General features: G+C 38.9%; 2 protein-coding genes across 4 annotated transcripts; both read right to left on the bottom strand.

The window, feature by feature from the left end:
• On the bottom strand, positions 1–7,640 carry sp2 (sp2 transcription factor). Its single transcript, XM_043252793.1, has 8 exons — positions 7,580–7,640; positions 6,245–6,321; positions 4,313–5,068; positions 3,557–3,775; positions 3,144–3,429; positions 2,850–3,036; positions 1,937–2,130; positions 1–1,844 (listed from the first exon to the last, which is right to left on the bottom strand). The coding sequence occupies exons 1-8, from the start codon at positions 7,584–7,586 to the stop codon at positions 1,744–1,746; spliced, it is 1,827 nt and encodes a 608-aa protein (XP_043108728.1). The 5' UTR covers positions 7,587–7,640; the 3' UTR covers positions 1–1,743.
• A 1,664-nt stretch (positions 7,641–9,304) lies between these two features.
• socs7 (suppressor of cytokine signaling 7) lies at positions 9,305–21,752 on the bottom strand. Of its 3 annotated transcripts, none has more exons than XM_043252788.1 (10): positions 19,870–21,752; positions 18,639–18,703; positions 18,292–18,396; positions 15,384–15,515; positions 13,928–14,073; positions 13,606–13,774; positions 12,130–12,258; positions 11,082–11,217; positions 9,939–10,079; positions 9,305–9,827 (listed from the first exon to the last, which is right to left on the bottom strand). In XM_043252788.1, exons 1-9 carry the CDS (start codon positions 21,174–21,176, stop codon positions 9,959–9,961), a joined length of 2,310 nt encoding a protein of 769 aa, XP_043108723.1. In that variant the 5' UTR covers positions 21,177–21,752; the 3' UTR covers positions 9,305–9,827; positions 9,939–9,958. The 3 variants fall into 3 exon arrangements, with proteins under 3 accessions (XP_043108723.1, XP_043108722.1, XP_043108724.1); XM_043252787.1 differs by having other exon boundaries at positions 9,305–9,849; positions 19,870–21,751; XM_043252789.1 differs by lacking the exon at positions 15,384–15,515 and having other exon boundaries at positions 9,305–9,849; positions 19,870–21,751.
• Positions 21,753–22,242: the final 490 nt, after the last annotated feature.

Here is a 22,242-nt window from a genome sequence, read left to right as displayed (position 1 = left end):
TCTTGTGTTATGCTTTATTGGGTGAGTGGGAGCGGTGGTCTGACTGTAGAAAAAGATAGCAAGTTCTCTGGTCTAAGCTCCTCAATACAAGTTATACAAACACAGGGTTACCTACCGATTTTCAAAGCCAGGGCTCTTTAAATGTGGGGTTTATCAAGGATAGATAAAGAACTTTTTTTATTCTGTCAAATCAGATGTAGGTACATGAACCAAAAATTAAATTATCCACTCAGTGAAAACCCTGAATTTGGTCAGTGCACATAAATTGGCATTTCTTCACACTTTATAAGTTAGACAAAAAAAAAAAAAAGCAGGTCTACAAATGCAGTTCCCTGGAAAAAGACAAATCTCTTTAAATATGGGGTGCTGCAGACTAAGGCAACTTTTAGTCAATAAAAAGGGTAATCTATTAGTCTTAGATATTATAGGAATGAAACTATACAACTTTTTTTTCCTTCTCATTTACACTGTACACAGTCCACATATTTCATGTTTGGCAACAACAGCCAATACACGTTTGTGTAACAATTATCCTACATTTTACACCCAAACACAACAGCGTGAACTCGGACACTATACAAACATACATAAGCACAGATTTTTTTTTCTTCTTAAGGCCTCTTTTAGAGAGCTTGGACAAAAACTTGGATGAACTTAAATGGAATGACTGAATTTAGTGAACCATTAAATCCATCAGCGTGGACTTGCGTGTACCTTCAATGAAATAAAACATTTCAGTTGGTGTAATGTAACAACAATCACATTTTCATCCTGTTATGCGAGACATTTCATCCTGCTTTACATGAGAACATAAAACACAAGATCATCTTATCTACTATATATATCAATTTTTTTGAATGGACACATTTGCAATCTTTTCATAAAGACACGACCTGCATTCATTCAACGCCGTTTTTTTTCTTAATAAATAAATTATTCCTTATTTTGATGATCAATCTTTCCGCACGTAGCAAGTCCAAAGATATTTACCCTCCTGTTCATCTCCTCTACATCAGACATGATTGTCTAACATGGACAAGTATGTAAAAGCCAAAATATTTCTTTGCCAAACCTCCACTAATATTAAAAACAACCAACCAAAGTTATACAAAGTTTCAAGCTTCTGTTTAAAATTCCAAAGCAGACTTAAAAAAAAAAAAAAAAAAATCATTTATCAACTGAATATAATTTAACTGGGTCAAAGAGTTTGTCCAAAGCGTATGCAAATTTGCCATAGTATGTACAAATGTATGTTTGTATGTATGAAAACAAACATTTACACAATAAAAGCCAGGAAACACTGTCCATTAGCTGCTACACTTCATGTGAGGAGGGGCTTGGTTTAGCTAAAACCACCAAAATCATGTGAGAAGCTGTAAGTCCGGGGGAAAAGTAGCGGTTTTGTTTTTTTGGCTGGAGTGTCTGTTGGTGCAGAGACAGATGTCTTATCTGCTCTGTATTACAGAGGAATCAGCCAAAACACAACTGACATCCATGTTCTTGATGAATCCCAGTTGAGGGCCACACTTTAAGTTCCTCTGTTGACGAGGGCGAGTTAAAAAAAAGTGGTCAGCGGGAGTAGTTTACCCTGAAACGGCTGGTCGAAACGATGCTCTTCCAGGGCCCCGTCGTACACGTGAGGGCGGGCTGACCTCCGTTTCCTCCCATCTCACAAACCCCCGGGAGCAGCGTTTTCCTTTCTTATCCCCCTCGGAGTCCTTGAAACCCTGTGAGAGACGTCGCTCACAGGCTCTTTGTGTTGATGTGCGTTTTGTAATGCTTTGTGAGGTGGTCACTCCGCATGAAACGTTTCTGACACTTATTGCACTCGAAGCGTTTGTCTCCTGCAAACAGATAAAAAAAAAAAGCATGAAAATTTCGGCCCTGATCCGTCACGCTTGTATTTAGCGCGCGTGTGTGTTTGAAGCTTGCATACCCGTGTGTGTCCTGGCGTGTCGTTGCAGCTCGTCGCTGCGTGTGAATCGTTTTCCGCAGAAGACCCAGCTGCACACGAAGGGCCTCTCTCCCGTGTGCAGTCGGACATGCGCTCGCAGCAGAGAAGTCTTTCGAAAGGTCTTTTCGCAGCCTGCTATGTGGCAGATGTGTTTTCTTTTCCCCACCTCTCCCGGCCTGCAGCAAGTAGAAAGTGATTTTTGACGTGATCAGTATTTCAATGAAAACCATTCAATATAAAAGTAAAAGTGAACAACATCGGGCCACTGAGAAACTTGGTCACTGTCAAATCTGATCTGAGATCTGCCTCACAGTTACAACCTAATGATAGATAATCTAGATGGAAAAGAACACAGAGCAGTTTGCTGACAATTTGAATTTAATTGATATTTATCAAAAAAAAAAATACATTAACTAGAAAAAAAAAAAAAATAAAAATAATAATAATAATAATAATAATATATATATATATATATATATATATATATATATATATATATATATATATATATATATATATATATAATATATGTACATGCACTTTCCCACTTTTTAGGTTACTGTTGTACATTTAACATATTTTTAAAGGGGAAAGAAGATGATTAGAACAATTATTGACGCCAAAAACTAATAAAAAAACAATTTCAATTTTATTTATTTATTTTATTATTTTAGGATATATTTATTTATACTATGCAATGTTTTGTTGCAAATTAATTCTTATATTTTAATACATTAATTGACTACATTTCAAAAGATCTACATGGCTTTAGTTCACCAATTTACGTCTTGTGAAGCAAAAAGCTGCATGTTTGTAATTAAATCCAAAACTTTCTATCCAAAGACCTATCTTAGCCCAGTTACAAACAAATCCATTATATGTGAAGCTTTCCCACCTCTTCTCTGCGTCTTTGCAGTTTGGACAGGTGCAGGCCATCCGCCGCTTTTTCTCTCCTGGCTGACTCTGCAGTTCCAGGGCGAGCGTCTGCGTCTGTTCCACCTGCATGGTCTGCGTCTGTGTCTGCACTCCGCCCAGCTGCAGACCCGCACCTGGAACCGTCTGCACTGTGAGATGCTGCTGCCCTGAAAGACACCAGTCAAAATGCAGCCAAGATCCCGTTAACATCACATCACGAGCTGGATATCCGTCGAAATTAAGAGCTCACGCACTCACTCACTCACTCACTCACCCCCAGCGTTGGTGATCGTCACAGGAACACCCTGCACCTGGACACCATTAATATTGATGGTCTGAACTGCCTGAGCAGCAGAAGCCAGCTGGGCTGCGTTCAGCGTTATCAGACCTCCTCCAGCCGGGGCGATCTTAGGGAGAGTTCTTTCTTTCCGTGTCCCCGTTTGAGACTTCTTAGTGACCACAGCAGGTGTGGGTGTGCTGGTGGGTGTTGTTGGCGTGGTAACAGTTGTCTCCTGTAGCTGTACAGCCTGCCATTCACCTGAGGCTGTTTTAATCAGCACCTGGGGGAGCAAAACACATGAACGAAATCTTTAAATAACTTATTTTTTCTAACTTTTTTTTAGCAATGCAATCTTATTTGCCTTAGTTTAAAGCTTGATTAAACCATAATGTTGTTTTCTGGAGTACCTGCGTTGGTTCTGGAGGAGACACCTGCACACTGGGTGTGACTGTCTGCCTCTGTGGTACAGGAGGAAGTGTGGCAGAGGCGGCCTGTACAACTTTTAAAGCCTGCGGGGGGATCTGAACAACCTGCTGATCTGCTTTCTGCTGAACCAACTGCAGCTGCTGCACCACAGCAGGCTGACTCCCCCCTGGACTCTGCACGATCAGGAGATTATTTCCTGCCTGGGACAGGACGACATTATTAGGGACAAAAACAGCTGGCTGCATACGTCCGGGGTGAATTTTATATAAAACTAAAAGTACACTAAAACTAAAATGAAGCCCAGTTACTTGACCATACAATAAAAAAATAATTAAATAAATAAAAAAAAATCACAGCACATTACAAGCAAATTTGTAATACAAATTTATTAAGTAATACTTTTTATGTATATTTAAATGCTGAGAAGAAATTATTTTGCACTGGTGATGAAATGTACTTGTATGTATAATAATAATGTCATGATCTTAAAAAAAAAATGCATATTTTAGCATACTTTCAATCTAATTTTAACAGGATCGGTTATGCAAAGAAAATAACAAAAAAATCCCTTGATTTTTCCCTTGAGACCCATGCCGACATAGAACAGCGTAAACCATAAAGGTCATTTTGACGTAGCTATCTGCCAGATAAAACAACATCAAGGAAACTAGCTATTAAAACAAGAATTTCACAATTTTAAGCAGGAAGCCACAGCAGAACTACAAAAACTCACTTACCTGAATAATGTTGTCGGCTGTGGTCTCTATTAGCAAGGCTTCAACCTGTTCAGCTACAGGTGGTGGTGAGGCGGGTTGAGGGGTCGGAATGGGTGGGGCTATAGCCACCTGTCTCTTCCTGCCTCTCTTACCCTTCACTGGAGCAGCAGCAGTCTCTGTAACAACCTGCGCTCCTCCCACCTCGCCCGTACTAACATTGAGTGGGAGCGTGAGTCCACCGGGGAGCCGTACAACATTAGCGTTCACGCCGGCATTGTTCTGCCGCCGTTTCTGAGAAGACGGCTTGATTGCCACCGTCTTCTGCTGGGGGGCCGGGGCCAGAGGTTGCGGAGCCGCCGTGGCAGTCTGAACTGTGACGGGTGAGGTGATAATGGCCTGGTTGGTTCCGGGGATGATCTGGATCTGTCCTCCCTGAGGCATCATTTGAATGGTCTGAGAGCCCTGGAACTGAGGAATCACTTGGTACTGGATGTTGGCAGTGGATGTGCCTGCTGGACGTGAAGGGCTCTGAATAGTGAAGACGATCGGGCTGGCCCCTGATGAACCCAGTCCCGCGGGCAGCTGGATAACATTTCCCTTCGCTGAGAGGAATCCGAGGTTTTTGGGTGGAGCCGGAGCAATAGGGGCGGGCTTGATGGGGTGCAGGCGGCGAGTGGTTGGCTGAGACGGTGGAGTGCTGACTGGAGCCTGGGCGGCCGGAGGCCCGATCTTACTGCAGGTAGCCGCCAGAAGCGCCAACGGGGAGGGTTGAGAATCCTATATGAGAGAGTGTGTTGATACACAGTTAGCAGCAGGAAATATTTAACAGAGTTCGGCTAACTGATATTTTTAGAACGCAATCATGAAAAGAACAGAGCAGTGTTTCTTTCATGGTGATGAAAGAGATTGCAGAGTACAAGAAAAGATATTAAACTGGCATAGCTATTGTTTTTTGGGGCACAGCTGTCAAATATACAGTTTAAGGCCAGAATACATCACATGACTTTTAAAATAAGAACAGCGTGTAAATGGTTAAAGAGAAAAACTGGGCATTATGTGCTTGTTGCTAGGACGTGTGTGACAAATGAAAAAAATGTGTTCTAAAATCGGCTCGACATGTTTGATCTCTGCTGACTGAATGGATTCTGGATTGAGTTATTTTTATTGCCATGTCAGCAGTTGGAATAATTACATAAACATGAGTAGAGAAGCATAAACACAAAATAAAAACAAGCAAACACAGAAGTTAAAATTAGGATTTTTTAAATGAAAAAAAAAAAAAAAAGAAAATCTTTTCTTGTAAAATCTTACTGAACAAGACGCACGAAATTCTAACTCAGTGTTTGTAAATATTTGAGAGTGGAACGCAGCAATTAACCAATCAGTACCATGTTTTTTTTTACGTTTTTAAATTCCAACAATATTTCTGTCGTTTAGCTTCTACTTGAAATCAATCTTAAAAACAATCAATTTAATGACACTGTCAAATTTTATTTTTTTGAGAAAAATATAATTGAATATCTATCGAGTATAATTTTCAAAATGAATATCGACATCCGTGGCACATTACAAATGTAATAACATCTTATTCATCAGCGAATTCACAAATATCTCAAGTTCTCACACTAAAGAAACCAATAAAATAAATTACACCAATGTTTAGATTCTGTGAACTTTTCAACTTATTATTTCTACCCCTTTTTCATAAATAAAAATAAGAATCTGAATTACACTACCTATAGCTAAACTTTTTTCTCAGTATTTCTACATCATTTTATTTGAATGTCTTTACATGAAATTTATAAAAACGTAGAATAACCAGTTAATGTAGTTTCACTAAAGCCTTTCAAATTACTTTTCATCGGTAACATGAAATTAATTATTGGCTTATCGGTTTAACATTGCCATTACATTCAAGATATAGTCTAAAAATACAGACAGACGGGACCTTACTTGAGAAGTGGTGGTGGAGGGCTGAAGATATTCACTGGGGCTGACTGCGACAGTGGTGGCCATACTGTCCTTTAGATCTGTGAGAAGAAGGTGAATCTATTAATGCAAAGAAACCATCCAAACTCTCTGAACGATCAATCTCCATTTGACAGTAAAAATGCAGTCAAATTAATTGTGTGCATGCCTGCAGTCTCCTTATTTTCCAAAGTGATCAATGTTTGCACAGAAACTGGAAACACCGAACGAATCAAAAAACAAGATTGTTCTGGTCAAAGCAAAACAAAACAGAAAAGCATGCACTTTCAGTTATGACAGCGAAGCCAAGGAGGCGTTACCTGTGATAATCTAAACCCTGGAGAGGAGTGATTCAGCGGGACAGGGTTTAAAACTCAATCCACTAATAGCACACCATAAGATGTTCTCAATCCTGGTCCTGAAGTGCTGGGCTTCATCAGAACTAGGGCTTACAAGAGCCGCTGCTCTGGTATATATACATCTATGGTAAACACCCAGCACTGACCCCATTGACCCCGCATGTACTAAGACCTCAGACCCCAAACCAAATAAACACTTGACGTTATGATTCTCGCTAGGCGGCTAACTGGACCAAAATTAACTGTTTATTCGCATTTATTTGAACGGGATCAAAACCATAGCAAGCCTAAAGGAATTAGACCACGGCGAGCTTTCTGCCATCGCGTTTAACGGTTTTGCAACTTTACTTGAAGAATAACTTGCTCTCGTAACAAGCTAATCAGGCTGAAAACCAGGGCACAACCGCCGATAACCAACGCTTGTGCGGGTACTGCACATTTGGGAGAGAAGGAAGTGGTGTTTCTAAGCTTATATATAATCAACATACAGTTTAGTTGCAAGCTGAAACCAGCGGCTAACGCTAACGGGCTAACGTTAAACGTCAGACGCCTGCAAGTGGTTGAGCTATGCTAACCGAATTCTCTAAAATATCCTTTTAATCTCCAATCTTATTATGTATTAACCAGCCGTTTAGACGTTTTCGTCTTTCTGCGAGCATGCAGTGCGCTATTTCAAACGTTATTCTGTCTGCGGGCAAACAGACTCGAGAGTGCGCTGATGGAGGAGGAAACTGCTGGCTTAGCATGCTAAAGCGCTAACTAGCCAGATAAACTCTTCGCTGCGGAAAAGAACCGTGATTCCGGAAGTGTGCATTTGGTACAATCGCCATGCTACGCATGTTTTTTTTTTAACTCGTGTGTGCTAGCTACGACATAAAATGTATATCGGTTCGTTCGCTCAAGAAAATGTTTAAGAAAGTAACATAGTAATATAAACACCAACGTTATAATTCCTACCCACCGCTCATGACGACATTCACTCTCCGTGAAGCCTTGAAGAGCCCACACTAGATACCGCCCCACCCGCGACCTCTGGCCAATCAGGGTACTTGTCAATCAACGCGAGCTCGCTGACCTGACCAATCACATTATGGCATTTGTTCGATTGACGTTTGTTCCGACCAATGCGATAAGGCAGCATTTCTATGACAGATGAAGGATATATTTTTGGCCAATAGATTGTCGAGTTTTCAAGAGAAAGGTGGGCGTTGTAAAGAAGTCAAAATAATATGATGAACCAATAATACACAGGCTTGATTTCATGGACGTTTAGCTCGCCCAGTTAAAAAAGGGTAAAGCATATCAATCAAAAGTAATAAACAAGAATTTCGATCGATCAGCCTAGAACTTGTTACTTTTCTATTGTAATACAAAGCAGGTGCTCCATAAGAATACATGGGTGCATATATGGTGCATCGTTGACTTTTTAACATCACATTTTGCATATTTGTATATGCCAATTGTTTTGTGGCAGTTCGATTTGATGTTTAGGCATCGTTAGCTGTATATATAACAGCAAAGGATAGAAAAAAAAAATGTGTGTGTGTGTGTGTGTGTATTTAACCATATTTTGGAGACAAAAGTTAAATCTGGATAAGCCTCCTTTTTGGACTTGCACAGTTGAAAATCAATTATAAATGCAAAGATTTTTGTAAAATTATAAAAATATAAGTTTTCTGTTAGGGCTGGGTTATAGTATTTATAACTAGCTGTATATAAAAAACAATAAAAATCCATGCAATGCAATGCACCCATTTAGTTTGTTAATTGTGTATGATGTCCCCAACAAAAAAAGGACTGTGGTGTTACTATGACAATGACAGTAGCAGATAGTAATACAATCATACTTAATGATCATCACAGTCAAATCCCATGGTATTCTGAGGCAAGGCATTCCAGGTAAAAATGTAACTAATAATATCACCGTACCTTCCCAGTTGATTCTATTATTGATTCAATACATTTATAACCACAAATGTTTATGAAAGGTTATGTTTAAATGTGAATTAATTTGCTTACATTTCCACAACAGAAATCTGAACATTAAATGAAACTGGGTTCAAAATTATTTCATTTAGTTGACTATTAGAGTGTTTTTACGGCGAAAAAATTTGAATATATCAACTCCAATATTTAGAAAACAACCAGAACAAAAGCTTTTCACTATTGTTTTTCTTTTTTTTAAATAAAATGATGCAATTGGCAAATGATATATGACCAAACTCCTCCCTAAAACCCTTTAGAATATAAATAGGAAACACTGGAAAGTTTGTTTATGTGAAAGCGCTTCAGTAGAAGATATTACTAGCTCGGAGCATGAAAGAAAACGGCCTTTAAAGATATACATCATAATCGAAATCAACAGACACGAAAAGAAGAAGTGTAATAAAATAACCTTGTATATTTTGGATGGTTTCTTTCCACTGGTCTGAAATCTAACATCATGCCAATTCTTAAAATCTCAAAATTAACCAGTGCATGGAAAACAATGTTTTTGCCTGTACTGCCTTGCTTTAATACAGAACACTTTTAAAGAAAAACTTTGGAATCACCATGATGATTAAAAAATGGGTAACTCAATATAGTGATCTGCAAGGAAAAACAGATATGTCCAGTGGCGAGACAATTCGCGATTATAATCTTAAATCATAAATAATGTGGGAAAAGTCATCAAATATACCACCACTTATTTTCAAGTTTACTTTGTATTTTACTCAAAATACAGTTCATGTGGCCTGATCAGACTGAAGGAGTTACAATCAGGGAAAGGACAAATAAAGGGGTCACACACTCCACCCAGGGGTCAGGGGCCTGATGAGGAAAGAAAGAAGAACCAAACAGAGATGGATTCACAAACTGGCCAGTTTAAAAACTTCAGTGTAATATAACCTACAGATGAAGGCTTTTGCTAGTACCCCAAGTCAAATGTCCTTGATCGTTTTTTGTTTTGTTTTTTTTCTTCAACTTAATTATTTTTTCAAGTCCACTGTTTGCTGTCCAGTTTGCTGTTTCAAGTCTGTCATGTCAGTCTCTGGATTTATTTGCCCGCTCAACATAGACAGTATTCCAGCACTCCTCTGTTCTCCTTCTGTCTGCGTATTGGTCAAAGAGGAGGGGCCAGTCGGCTGATGTTCATTGGCTTCTGCTGGAAGACTGGCAGGGAGTTGGAGCAGAGCTGTGCACCAGGAAGTGTCCATGCGCTGTTCCATCTATTATCCACACACAGAAAGCCTAAAAGACAATCCATTTGTGTTCTGTAATTTGAACATACTGGCACCGAGCATCAAAATAATGAACGTACAGCAGATGCAGGTACGTACAGTGAAAAGGAGCCATCTGGCTATGTTTCAGACTCGGCTTCCTGTTCCACACCTGCCGCCTGGCGCATGCCTTTGATTGACAGGTACATCTCTTCCTCTGGATCATAGTAATAGAACTTCCTCAAGTAGACAATGAGCGGTCTAAGATGAAATAAATAATAAAAGTTAGTCTTTTTAGGCACTTTGTAGGCGAAGTTATGTATGCTTATTTCAATAAATCCCAACAACGCATGCAAATTACTAACTAAAAGTTTGCTCAGTATTGACAAAAATAGGATTGTAAATGATTTCTCTTGACATTCAAAATAAGTGTTTTTATTTGCATAATATGTGTGTGTACTGTGTATATTTATTATGTATATAAATACACATGCATGTATATGTTTTTGAAAAATGACACCTTTATATATTTCATGCATACAAATATAATTTATACCAATATAAACATATACATGTAAATATTTTCAAAATATATGCTGTATCTGTGTGTTTTTTATATATACATAATACATATGCAGTATGCACAGTACACCCACATATATTACATAAACAAACACATTTATTTTGGATGCGATTAATCATGTTTGACAGTACTATTTTATACATTTCAGTGAATATAATTTACTTTAAAATACCTTTAATAGGGCAACTGAACGCCATATTCTTTATGTATATGTTAAACTGTGTTCTTCACTTAATTTATGACAAATTATGACAGAAGGTCAGCAACGAGTCTTTCAAGCATCTCTTATATACTGTATTTACAATGATGAAATGATTTTGACTGATAATATCAATGAATGCAACAGCTGCTTGAAAATTCAGCTTTGCCAAAATTGCAATACATTGTAATACATTGACCTCAAAACAAAAATTCGGTCATTAATTACTCAACCTCATGTCGTTCTAAACCCGTAAGACCTTCGTTCGTCTTCAGAACAAAAATGTTAATATTTTTGATGAAATCAAAGATCCATAAACTGAAACCATGAACTGAAAAAAGTATTCTCATAGCGTGGCAAAGCTAAAGTTGAGCTACTGATGTCACATCCTGTTTTACCGATGTATTTACTACGTTTCTGGACCTGGACCGTTTTATTTGTGTATTGGAAATGTAAATAAGCCAAAGTGAGTGAGTCATACTTAGGAAGGGGTAGCTCCTGGATGTGGTCTATACGGACGAGTTGTCGGATGCAGAAACGGCACAGATGCTGGAGTGATTTCACATTGCTGAAGCGTGAGACCGGATAGAGCAGCTGCACGGGAGTCGGGGGCAACCCTAAAACAGACGGCACACATTTCATTACCTTTTATTTCGCACAACCTCAAACCGGCTTTTGCTGTTTACAAACAATATGAATAATGCATAGAACTACCTAAAAGAAAACAATTCAAATGAAAATGAAATGAATTAAAATGACTAAAACTGAAATGAAAATAAATTAAAGCTAATCAGAAATATTAAAAAGCCAATAAAATAAAATTGACAAAAATGTAAATTAAAATGCAAAGTGAAATTCGAGAAATAAAAAATCATTTAAAACATTAATGAATACTATAATAATATAGAAAATACTATATACTATCCAAATACTATACAAAATAGGATTGCGTCAAAGGAATTAAATGTATCAAGTTTTTGTTGCTGAATATATCTAAATCTAATCTATTGAAACTATTATTCACATTATGCAACATTAATTTAATGTAGTATGAAAAGCAGCTGGTTTTAAACACATAAATTGTCTGCATTACCCCTTAAAAAGGGGGAAATATTCAATTGTTGATAATCAAATTAGCCAACTGTGTCCCGTCCTTTGTGTATTAGATTTATACCCTGCACATGACATGCAAGAAAAAATAAACTGTGCGCATTATATGTTATTTATATATATAGGCCAAACTCATACCCGACTCCAAATAAAACACAATTAATGTGTTTCATGTCCATAACATACCATGGCATAACATAACAGCAACTTGTTTATAAAAATGCATACGTGGACAGGATTAGGCTATAACTAATAATTATTTTGCGTGCATCGAGGGAACCAATAATCTTATAAGAAAAAACAAAAACACTCCTTTTTTTGTTCCTATATTTTTCCTGCAGCGAACAAAACAATCAAATGCTTTTTATTCAGTAGAAATGGCTGTTAATCCTGTCTGCAAGTGATATTTGCAGCCTTACCAGGTACACGTGAACGTAGGAAGTAGAGGAATTTCCCATTTTTAGAGTGCATGATGGCTCGCTCGATGAATTCCACCACAGAATGGCAGCGGTCTTCAAATTTAGGATGGCACCATAAACTGAAGGTTCCTGAAGTGTTAAAAACAAACTTTCAGGGAAAGAAATACACTACAAATCGGTTGCAGACAAATTTAGGAGCTGTTTTTAAAATGATACTTATTTTTGATCCAAAACATTTATTTTCCCAAAGACAAAAATATTCATACAAAGTGAAAAGATGAATTCATTTAAGACCACATGATTGTGTTAACTAAATATGTACTGCCGTTTTTATTAATATTACTATTTCAACCTGAAATGGTATAATAATTTCAACCGGAAATCTAGTGTTTTTGTTCAGGTGGTGTAGGCAACACAGTTTAATCTGACTAATCTGATCTGAATCTGAAACCCCTGGAGGATGTGGTTTTCGTGTGTTTATTAGCTACACTAAAATAGTTTGAGCACATTTACAAACATGTATATGGGTTAAACACGAAAACGTGTCTTTGACAATAAGTGTAACGCTGCTTTAAATTCTTGTTTGAATTGAGTTTTCTGTTTAAATTAATAGCAATTTTTCTTTTGTTTTTCTGAACCAAAACAAAAACATATATCACACGTTTCCCCAAAATGTGATTCCGTTTAAGGTATATTTACAACAAAAATCAATTTATGACACATTAAAAGACAAATTACTTTCACCCCAAATACCAATTAATTGTACTTTTACATTTAAAATTTGCCACTAAGATTTTGCCTATTTTTCAGTAAGATTTTAATACTGATTTAAAACACAATAAAATGTAATATGCTTTATATATTTTAATATGTAAAACACAGAATAAACGTTTGAATTTTTATATGAATACTGTATTACACTGAATGACAACGTAACATTATTTCAACCAAATTTTGACATTTTAGTCTCCAGTTACTTATTTGAAACCTTAAAAGTAGACACTTTAACTGCATTTAATATATAGTAATTGTTGTTTTAACAATGTGCGATTTGACATTCATGGTATATTTTATTATTTAAATAATTTCAAATATCAGCGTCAAAAAGAATGGCTTATAAAGGTAAAATGCCCATAAAATGTATAACCCAGTTAAAATTTATTGGAAAATATTCATTTCTATCAGTGTGAACTAACCTCCGCACAAAATACGAAGACTATCAAAAAGTCTATTTTCTATGGCAGTCCTTCAGGTACCAGCACAATAACACACTCAGCAAAATATCGTCTTATTATCATTACTGATAAAATACCAGAAAATATAGAGATATAGATATTTTTTCAGTATCACATACCCCTAGTCTGCACACGTAAACGAAACTAAAACCTAAATATTTTAGGTAATATAGAATCCTGGGGAAAATGGCACATATGGTCACCATAGTATGTGTGTGTGTGTGTGTGTGTGTGTGTTTACCTCTGTAGTGCTCCATACGTGTGTGATGTGTGACTCCCTGTGAGCGAAAGCTGAGGCTGAGGATGTATCGTGGGTCTGAACTGTCCCGCACCAAAAACGAGCCATCTGGCTTTCCCCTCAGCTTCATTTCGGCATCCTCCCAGTTCATCGGCCCCCAATACCAGCCACACTGCAGACACAAACACACAATGATCACGCAACGGTGAAAAACACACACGAAACCCACAACCGCAGGAAGCCGCAGTCATATTTCATTGTTAAAAAGTAAGCGTAACTGAAAACGGCAAATGACAATCATCCGAGGGGAAACCGTTTTTCTCACCCGCTCCAGCTCTCTCAGGCTGGCAGTGAAGCTGCTGGAATCGGCCCCTCTCAGTGGACACATGATTGGGGGCGGGGCCACTCTAGCAGGAGCCGGAGTCTCCATTGGTGATGGGGCCGAATGTGGAAGTGCCCGGAAGAAAGCATCTGAGGCAAAGGAGAAGCATTTTTAAACACAACTGCAAATATTGAGTTGCATTCTAAAACTAGCTAAACGAAAAATGTAATCAAAAATACAATAAATTTAGTAATACCGTGAAATATAATATGTAGTGTATTTTAAAAAAGTAAATCATTACTGTGACGGCAAAGCTGAATATCCGGCATCAGTAATAAGTTGAATAAATTGTTCTAATTTGCGGATTTTCTGCTCGAGAAACATTTATTATTATATAAGTGCTTCTTAATGAATATTTTCGGTCCGGATTCTTTGAGAAATGGTTGAAAAAACATTTATTTGAAATAGAAATCTTTTGCAACGTTATGAATGTATACCAGTATAACAGTACAAAACAATTAACAGTTAGATTAAAAATTATTTATAAACAGGAAAGTGTATAATTTTGGTCCTGCAATTGACTAGAAGCGTCTGTAATGTCTAATATCAAGCTGTACATAAACTACGTATAACAATTAGACAAGAACATAATATATATTATTTAGATGAATTAGACCAGGGCTAGTTGTCACGTTTTTTTACAATGGTGAATATTTACCATTGCAGGTTTATTTCTGAATGTTCATTTCATTTGTGTATTGTGCAAAAAAACAACTGAACATTTTCATTGCCCAGGAACATGTCCCAGTTTTATATTTTTTGCACTTGTCTGCCCAACAGCTGATTGGTGATTCTAATTTCATAGGATTCTGAACTGGGTGTATAATATAAAACCATTGTTAATTTACCAAAACCCTTCTATTTAAATCAACTCCCCCCTGTGACAACTTGCCCCGGCCTCCAATATAGCACATCACACTGATAGCACACTGATGAAATGTCATATCAACTACCAATAACCATGTGTACATGCTCTTTAACCTCCTTTATATCTTATACATAAGTTCTATTATAAGAAGCTTAAGTTTGAACTCTAGAGTATGACACCATCGCTCACACTTCCTCTCTTCACAAACGCACATTAAACCACCTTTTTCCTCCGAACGGCAGGAACTGAAAAACGAAACCACACGATCAACCAAAGCCTTTGTCAAGCAAAACGATACATGTGGTGGGTGGCATGTATTGTCTTTGCCTTTCACAAGAATACCACAGTTGCATTCGCACTTTATTACGCTTCTCTTTGCATTTAATGAATGGAATAAAGGTGCTTCTGAGGGCAGAAACTGAGCCGGCCTCCGAAAAAACAGGGGAAAGGGAGGTTGGAGTCTGCTCTCAGAACCAGAAAGACACCCTGAAACACACACACACCGGCCCCTCCACTGCACCCAAGTCTTACCATTGAGGCTGAGACTATGCTGGATGGTGGCGTGGAGAGGGGGAGGAGGAGGAAGAGGCAGAGGGAGAGACTGCAGGGAGGCCCCCATAACACTCACTAGGAAAGGCCCAGGCTGCGGCCCACCTATATCGTCTGGAAGAGAGCAGGAGGGAGGGTTCAGAGCCAGGAGAGTAAGGAGATGTCACAGAAAAAGAAGCAATAGAAGGGGAGACAGAAGCGAAGAGAAGGTTCAGGTCTATTAGAATGAGACAGGTGCCACAGGCGATGAAGAGGAATCAGAACATGACCGAATTCAACCCTAACACCACTCGTCTTCAGAGCAAAGGGGCCGCAACTTCCTTCACTCTTGCATACATTACCAGAAATAGATCAAAACGCTGCTAGATTACATCGCAGCATTGGAACTAACGCGAAGATTGCATTCATTGACCTGCGCTTTATGCGTGAGCAACATGTAGTTTTGCCTGTCTGAACCATAAAGGAGCAGGACAAATCCTCCAATTATGTGACAATATCTGATCCTCTTATAGCACTTGAAGACTAAGACACCGTGACAGGAAGCACATGACACGGGGAACAGCAACGTGGGGCAAAAACACGGGCGTCTGTAAAAATAAATCTACACGCTGGCATGTGCATTCAATCACACACTCACAACAACGAGAAATTCATTTCTTCCCAGCTGGGAAAGAAATTATGCTAAAAATGTACTTTACAAAATGTTCCGGTTTCTATGCGAGATACTAATGTAGCTTTGATTCAGCTTTTATTTTTACACATTCTCATTTTTAAAATTTCTGTAACTTCGTTGTATGCTTTTGTAATTTTTTAATACAGTTTATTTAATATTTAGTCATTTTAGCACAAGGTAAGGTAAATTAAAATTAGAAATGTTGCCTTGGCAGCTACTTTATTTTATTTCAGGTTATTTTTTAAATAACACATTTTTTTGTTGTTGTTGTTTTTTACTTTACTACACTAATAATGCATATTCTTTTAAGAACATCTGTGATCCAACGCTTTTAAGTAATGTTTGCCACAAGAATTATAGTCACTGTATAGTCAACAGTAAAGCCACAGTACGTGAACACGTGAGTGTTAATATAACATCCGTAACAATTAATTAAACCTCTTTATAGCTCAAAAATACACCATTTGTAGCAAAAGTTATGATGTAAGTTAATATTATAAAATTTTATTTTCTTCTTTTACATCCTCCACAAATAAGTCCCTTTCACCTCGGTTTTTCTTTTACTTTTTACTTTTTTTTTTTTGCACAAAACAAGTCAAAATAATTTTCCCGCTATTCACATAATTCCACAAAAGCATTTAATCGAGCTTAACTTGTACCGAAACCCAGAATATTCCCTAAAACCTCAGACCTGAACATGATAAATCAACTTCAAACACACAGTGACTGAATAATCCACATACCTAATCATCTCCATTCACTCACGACAAAGATTGTTTCATCATATAGAAATATTCAGATCCGGTAGCTACATCTCCAGTCCTGTGATCATTTCGATCTTCACTACCAAAGACCAAACACTGAACTGGTGAACTGGAAGAGCGCCTGCAGAGGCCTCACTTTATCAGAAACGGATCTGCTCGCCTGTGAGCCAAACACCGCAGAAGTCAAAGCGCAACTAGACTTACACAGTAACCCACTTTGAATTTTATGCTTGCAGAATGCAATCAGAGACTCCGGTAACCATGAAATGAAGAGAATGAATAAGAAAGAGAAATGAAAGGACAAAGTGAAAGAACGAGCATGTAGTAGTCCTACACTGCACCTTAGGTTTGATGGCAGAGGTGAGGTTAAAAACTCACTCTTCGAGCACCTCTGATGGGTTTTTGAGGAGAGGGGCTTTGTTTTTAACACCACGCACATTGCATTTTTTACAGCAATAAAAAGAAAAACATTTAAAAAGCACACACGTTAATGAATAATAATAACATTTACGCATTATCCAACATTATCAGATAATTGTTTCCGTTTAAAGCCACACGTAACTGGGAAAGTTTGAAATGGAGTGAACATTTGATTGACAGGTGAGTAGGCGGTTCTTAGATGTTACAGCATTAACATTACAAATGTGTTTGGTTTAAATGGTCACAAAATACGTTGAGCATATTTATGCATTTATTTCTATCAGCGCATTTCCAACTTTTCCACACTTTAAGAACAATTTGAAGGTCCCCAGACTAAAACTGTATATTTATCTCTTAAAATGTAAGTCATCATTAAATTTAACAAATCCGCTACTGTTTCTTTCAGTCAGTGTCCTAGATTTAGCGCACAAATACTTAACCAATATAAAGAAATAAGTCGTTTTACTCTATTTCTAAATATACTGAAGCTTATGTAACTTAATCTCCTTAGGATATAAATGAAATGAAAATTTTTATGTCTATATTTAGTGCTCCTAAAATGGATGTTAATTCCATGTTCAAAAGTTTGTTCCACAATATTGACAATAATAAGCAAAGTTTCTTGGGTAGCATTGTGAGATAATTTATGAAGGATCGCGTGACACTAAAGACGTTAATAGCAGCTGAAAATTCAGCTTTCCATCACAGGAAGAAATTACTTTTTACATTATATTAAAATATAACACTTTTATTTTAATAGCGATGGTTGCTCACAATATACAATTACACTTAATAAAACAAATGCAGCCTAGTTAAACATAAGGAACTGTTTAAAGAGCATTTTAAAAAAAATCTTAAAACGGTAGCGTTTAAAACAACAAGCTAGAGATGTCTGTGCGAAGCATAAAGGTAATATATCGCGAGGTAATGGGGGAGAAATATTACGAGAGTGTGAACAGACGGAGATGTGAAAGGTATGAATGAAGAAGAGCAGAAACGAAGGAGATGTGTGAACTTCTGTAATGGAGCTCACCTAACAGACTGAGGCTCCGCCGAGGAGGAGGTGGAGGAGTGGGAGGATGAGGGGAGTTCCTGCCTCTCTGAGAGATGTCCACATCAACCAAAGACACGGTCTCCCCTGTGACCACAGCCATAATACAAGAGCCATAAGAACGACATTAACAGCATTCTTTACAAAAATGTTACAACATAATAAAAAAATGATGGCCTATAATTGGTACTAATCTCATCCAAATCGTGTGTCTGTGTCAATATATTTCCCATGCACTGTGAAAGCTCATTAGCGGTTTGTTTCATTTAATGTGTTCCAAGGATTCCTTTAGCTTCCACGCTATTACGTTCCCTTAAATCTTTGTTTACCTGTAAAAACAGGAGTAAAAGAGGCCGCAGAAAAGGCACTTTGTGCCCTTGTTAGTCCAGGTTGGCTGCAGAAAGAAAACAAGCAATTTAAGACAGCATATCAATTTTTGATTAATTCTGTTTTGTACGTGAGTCTAAAATGTACAACGCTTTATAAGCATAATCACACTATAAACGTCTTACAGAAACTGCACCTACGTGTGATCCTGACTAAAAGATGTTATTTTTTAAAGTACTAGCTGATGATGCTAAAAGTGTCCCATTTCCTGGTTAATTTTAATCACCGGTAAGTATGAGGGTCTAAAACTTCGATAGAAATTTTTACAAATGTAAAGCTGCACAACAAGCAGAAAGGCCATAGGTAAAAGATTAGTAAACAATGAATGCTAGTAAAAGCCTTGCATTAAATCATAAACCTATATCCATAAAACAATTTCCGCGTAAGATTTAATGGCAAATTAAGGTATGTGTTGTACCACAACTTAAAATTGGGTTACTAGCCACAAAATAGGTTACTAACCATAATTTGGACTAAGGTTGTCAGAGTTGGGAAAGTTACTTTGAATTACAAAAGTGTAATAAGTAATTAATTTAAAAAAATAAATATGATAATAATAGTAATTACTTTCTGATTACTTTTCTAAATGGTTTTCAAATGTTTTTGAACATTTAAGGCAGGCATGTTAATCAAATCCTTGTATATGACAGGAAAAACTGTCATCTAACAATGCATTGGGGGAAAATGTAGGCCTAATCTTAAAAAATAAGCGTATACATAAACCCCCAAAAATCAGTAAAACAAAAATGTTCTATTCTGTCCTAAACGTCTCAAAACATTGGTGTCTCGTATTTTAAAGCAGTCATTGCAGCTGGGACAGAAATCAGTTATTTCTGTATATGTGTGTGTGAAAATATTCAGATGCAACTCCCTTTGAAACATTTTTAGTTTTTTTTTCTCAGTAGCTAGCAGATTCCAGTAATTACATTACTTAGTTCCTATATGAAACTAGTTACTTCCCAACACTGGTGGTTGTCCTATTCATCAAGCAATATAAAAAAACAACTGATTTAGACTTGAATTTAAGGTGTGTAGTTTAAGTTGCATGAAAACAAACAAGAAACTGTCATACAGTCACAGGAAAACAGGTGTACGTGCAAATCAAAGTAGGCCTATACAAAAGATTAAACCTCCAGTATTTTTATTAAGGTTGTTTTGGGCGGAAGGACTCACCTGGCCGCGTCTTGTTCTCCACCGCTCGCTCCGGACATGTCAACTAAACTGCCCGCCGAGGATATGGAGAACGTGACCGACGGTCTCTTGTCCAAAAGGTTGTTAGAGCCACTACAGCTTTTAGTTCTGAAAAGTTTGCTCAGACGGATTTTAAGCGAGCCCTTCCTGGATTTCCCTGGTACTTTCAAAGTCTTCTCTCCTCCGCTCGCAGCGGAAAGATGCGCCCGGGTCGCGCCCCGGTCCGGCCGGGCCTTCGGCGTCGACGCCTGGCTGGAGCATGGGGTACCCTGGCTGGGTTCGGTTTGGGACGGAACCTCGGGAGTCAGTTTGTCGCCGGCAGGAGCCTGAGGCCTTGTGTTTACAGAGTCTCGTAACAAGCAACACGCCGGCGAGCAAAGTCCCCCTGACACCACCGAAGGGAAACACTTGAGCGCAAAAGCTCCCGGTTCCGCGTTCTGAGACTCGGTCTTCTGGCACGCGTTGATGCCCAGGCCGTTCACCTCCTCTGACCCGAGGCCCTCCAGCACCAGCAGCGCATCGCTGGTTTCGGTAGGGTCCTCTCCCTGCCTGATTCCAGCCGAGCCGAGCACGCTTTGACACGAGCAGCGCTGCAGCTCGCCATCCTTGAGCAGAAACTCGGGAACCGGAGCGACTCCCAGCTCGCCGAATTTCCTCGCCAGCTCCAGCACAGGACCGTCCGGCAGCTGATGGAGCTGCCGCTGCGCCGTCACCGAGCTCGCTTTGTGATCCACGACCGGCGGCCAGTCTTGGTTGTCGGTGATCAAGCGATGCCGGTGGCACAGCTCGCCTCCATCCGTATCCGTAGCAACCGCTGGCAGCTTGAGCTGCGGATGCAGCGTCCATGTAGGCGGATGCTGAGCATCCACAGCGCCGGACTCGGAAGCGAGCGCCGCTTGGTCCTCAAAAGCCCTGCGCTGATCCTCCGAGCTGCTCTCGGCGAATCCCTCGGAGTCTCTCGATATGTTTCTGAACACCAACAGCTGAGGCCCCATTCCACCCCGGTGGGTGAGATCGTAACCGTGGGCCTCGGCTGAATGAAGAGGAGGAGGCGGCGCAGACAGCGCAGGTCTGGTCGCCATCACTCCCGAGTCAGGTGCCTCCGTTCCGCTGGCCTGCGGAGCTTTGTTCACGGCCGAGATGTGGCCGTGATTCTGCGTGCATTCAAAGTTCCCCTTGATAGCCACCGACGACAGATTCCCATTCTCCTCGTCCAAGCGGTCATCCTCGGCCGCGGAGACCAGGCGCATCAAGACAAAATCGGGAGACATATCTTGCGCGTTGTTCATTATTATTCCTCAATATACTGAAGGAATGAGCGATATCAGCGTTTCACATTGCTTCCAGTCATGAGATCTCGCTCGTGTGGTGATGATGGTGATGATGATGATGGTAATCCTCTTGGTGTTAGTTAGTTAGCCCCCTCACTCAGCGCCAGACAATTAGTGCATATAAACTCTATTTCAGTCGCTCCTTCAACATTGCGCACGTCCTCGTCTCATTTCGCGTCCGGCCTTAAAAACCTCCACGGGTCTTTGTAGGGTCATACATAACGCTTCGTTTCACGCAATCCTAACGGCGTCTGTGGTCACATTACTGTCGAGGCCCCACCCGCTCGCTCACTTCCGCAAATTCGATGCGTTTCGTGTTTGGTCTTATCGGTGCCATTGCTGTCCACTTGGCTGCAGGCTATGTGCTGTCCCCCTTAGTGACGTGCACCGTGCTGTAACGTTGCTTTCTTGTCATTTACCGCGCTGTTGTCTGGAAGATGGCCTTACCCACTGATGTTTATGATGCATCAATTGTAATGGCATCGCCTTTCCGCACGATTCCAGCGCCAGCGAAACTCTCCCTGCAAATCGGCTGCGTTATGAGTCAACGACAAATGACTTGCATGATATCATCATTTGTATAATGACTCTCATCCTCATGTAGCTGCTAAAAACGCAAAGCATCAATCAAGAGAACATCAAACATGCTGGACGTCATATTTTGTAGGACGTGTAAAACTTGTTTTTAAAAAAATGCATTGTTTTTTTATTATTTGTATTTTTTTCGTATTACAAACACATACTATGTTTTTACCTTTTAGGTGTTTTTAATTAATTGATGCATTTATTTTATAGGTGAATTTATTTCAATTGATGTTATAGTCCAGTAAATAACTAGTATGATAATTTGGATTATAGCCTGTCAAACTGCAAATATAATATATACGGCAAATACTTTTTCCAAAAGTATTTTTATGTCAGCTACGCCTATGGATCATTGCGCGTATGTACAGGGCTATTAAAACGCATATAGAGATACAATACAGTTATTGTTTACATTCACCCATTGTTCTGTGGTCAAGAC

Source organism: Puntigrus tetrazona, chromosome 11 (assembly GCF_018831695.1).
Source record: "Puntigrus tetrazona isolate hp1 chromosome 11, ASM1883169v1, whole genome shotgun sequence".
NCBI lineage: Eukaryota > Metazoa > Chordata > Actinopteri > Cypriniformes > Cyprinidae > Puntigrus > Puntigrus tetrazona.
Note: the sequence above shows the minus strand (reverse complement) of the source record. Positions and strands in the feature narration are given on the sequence as shown.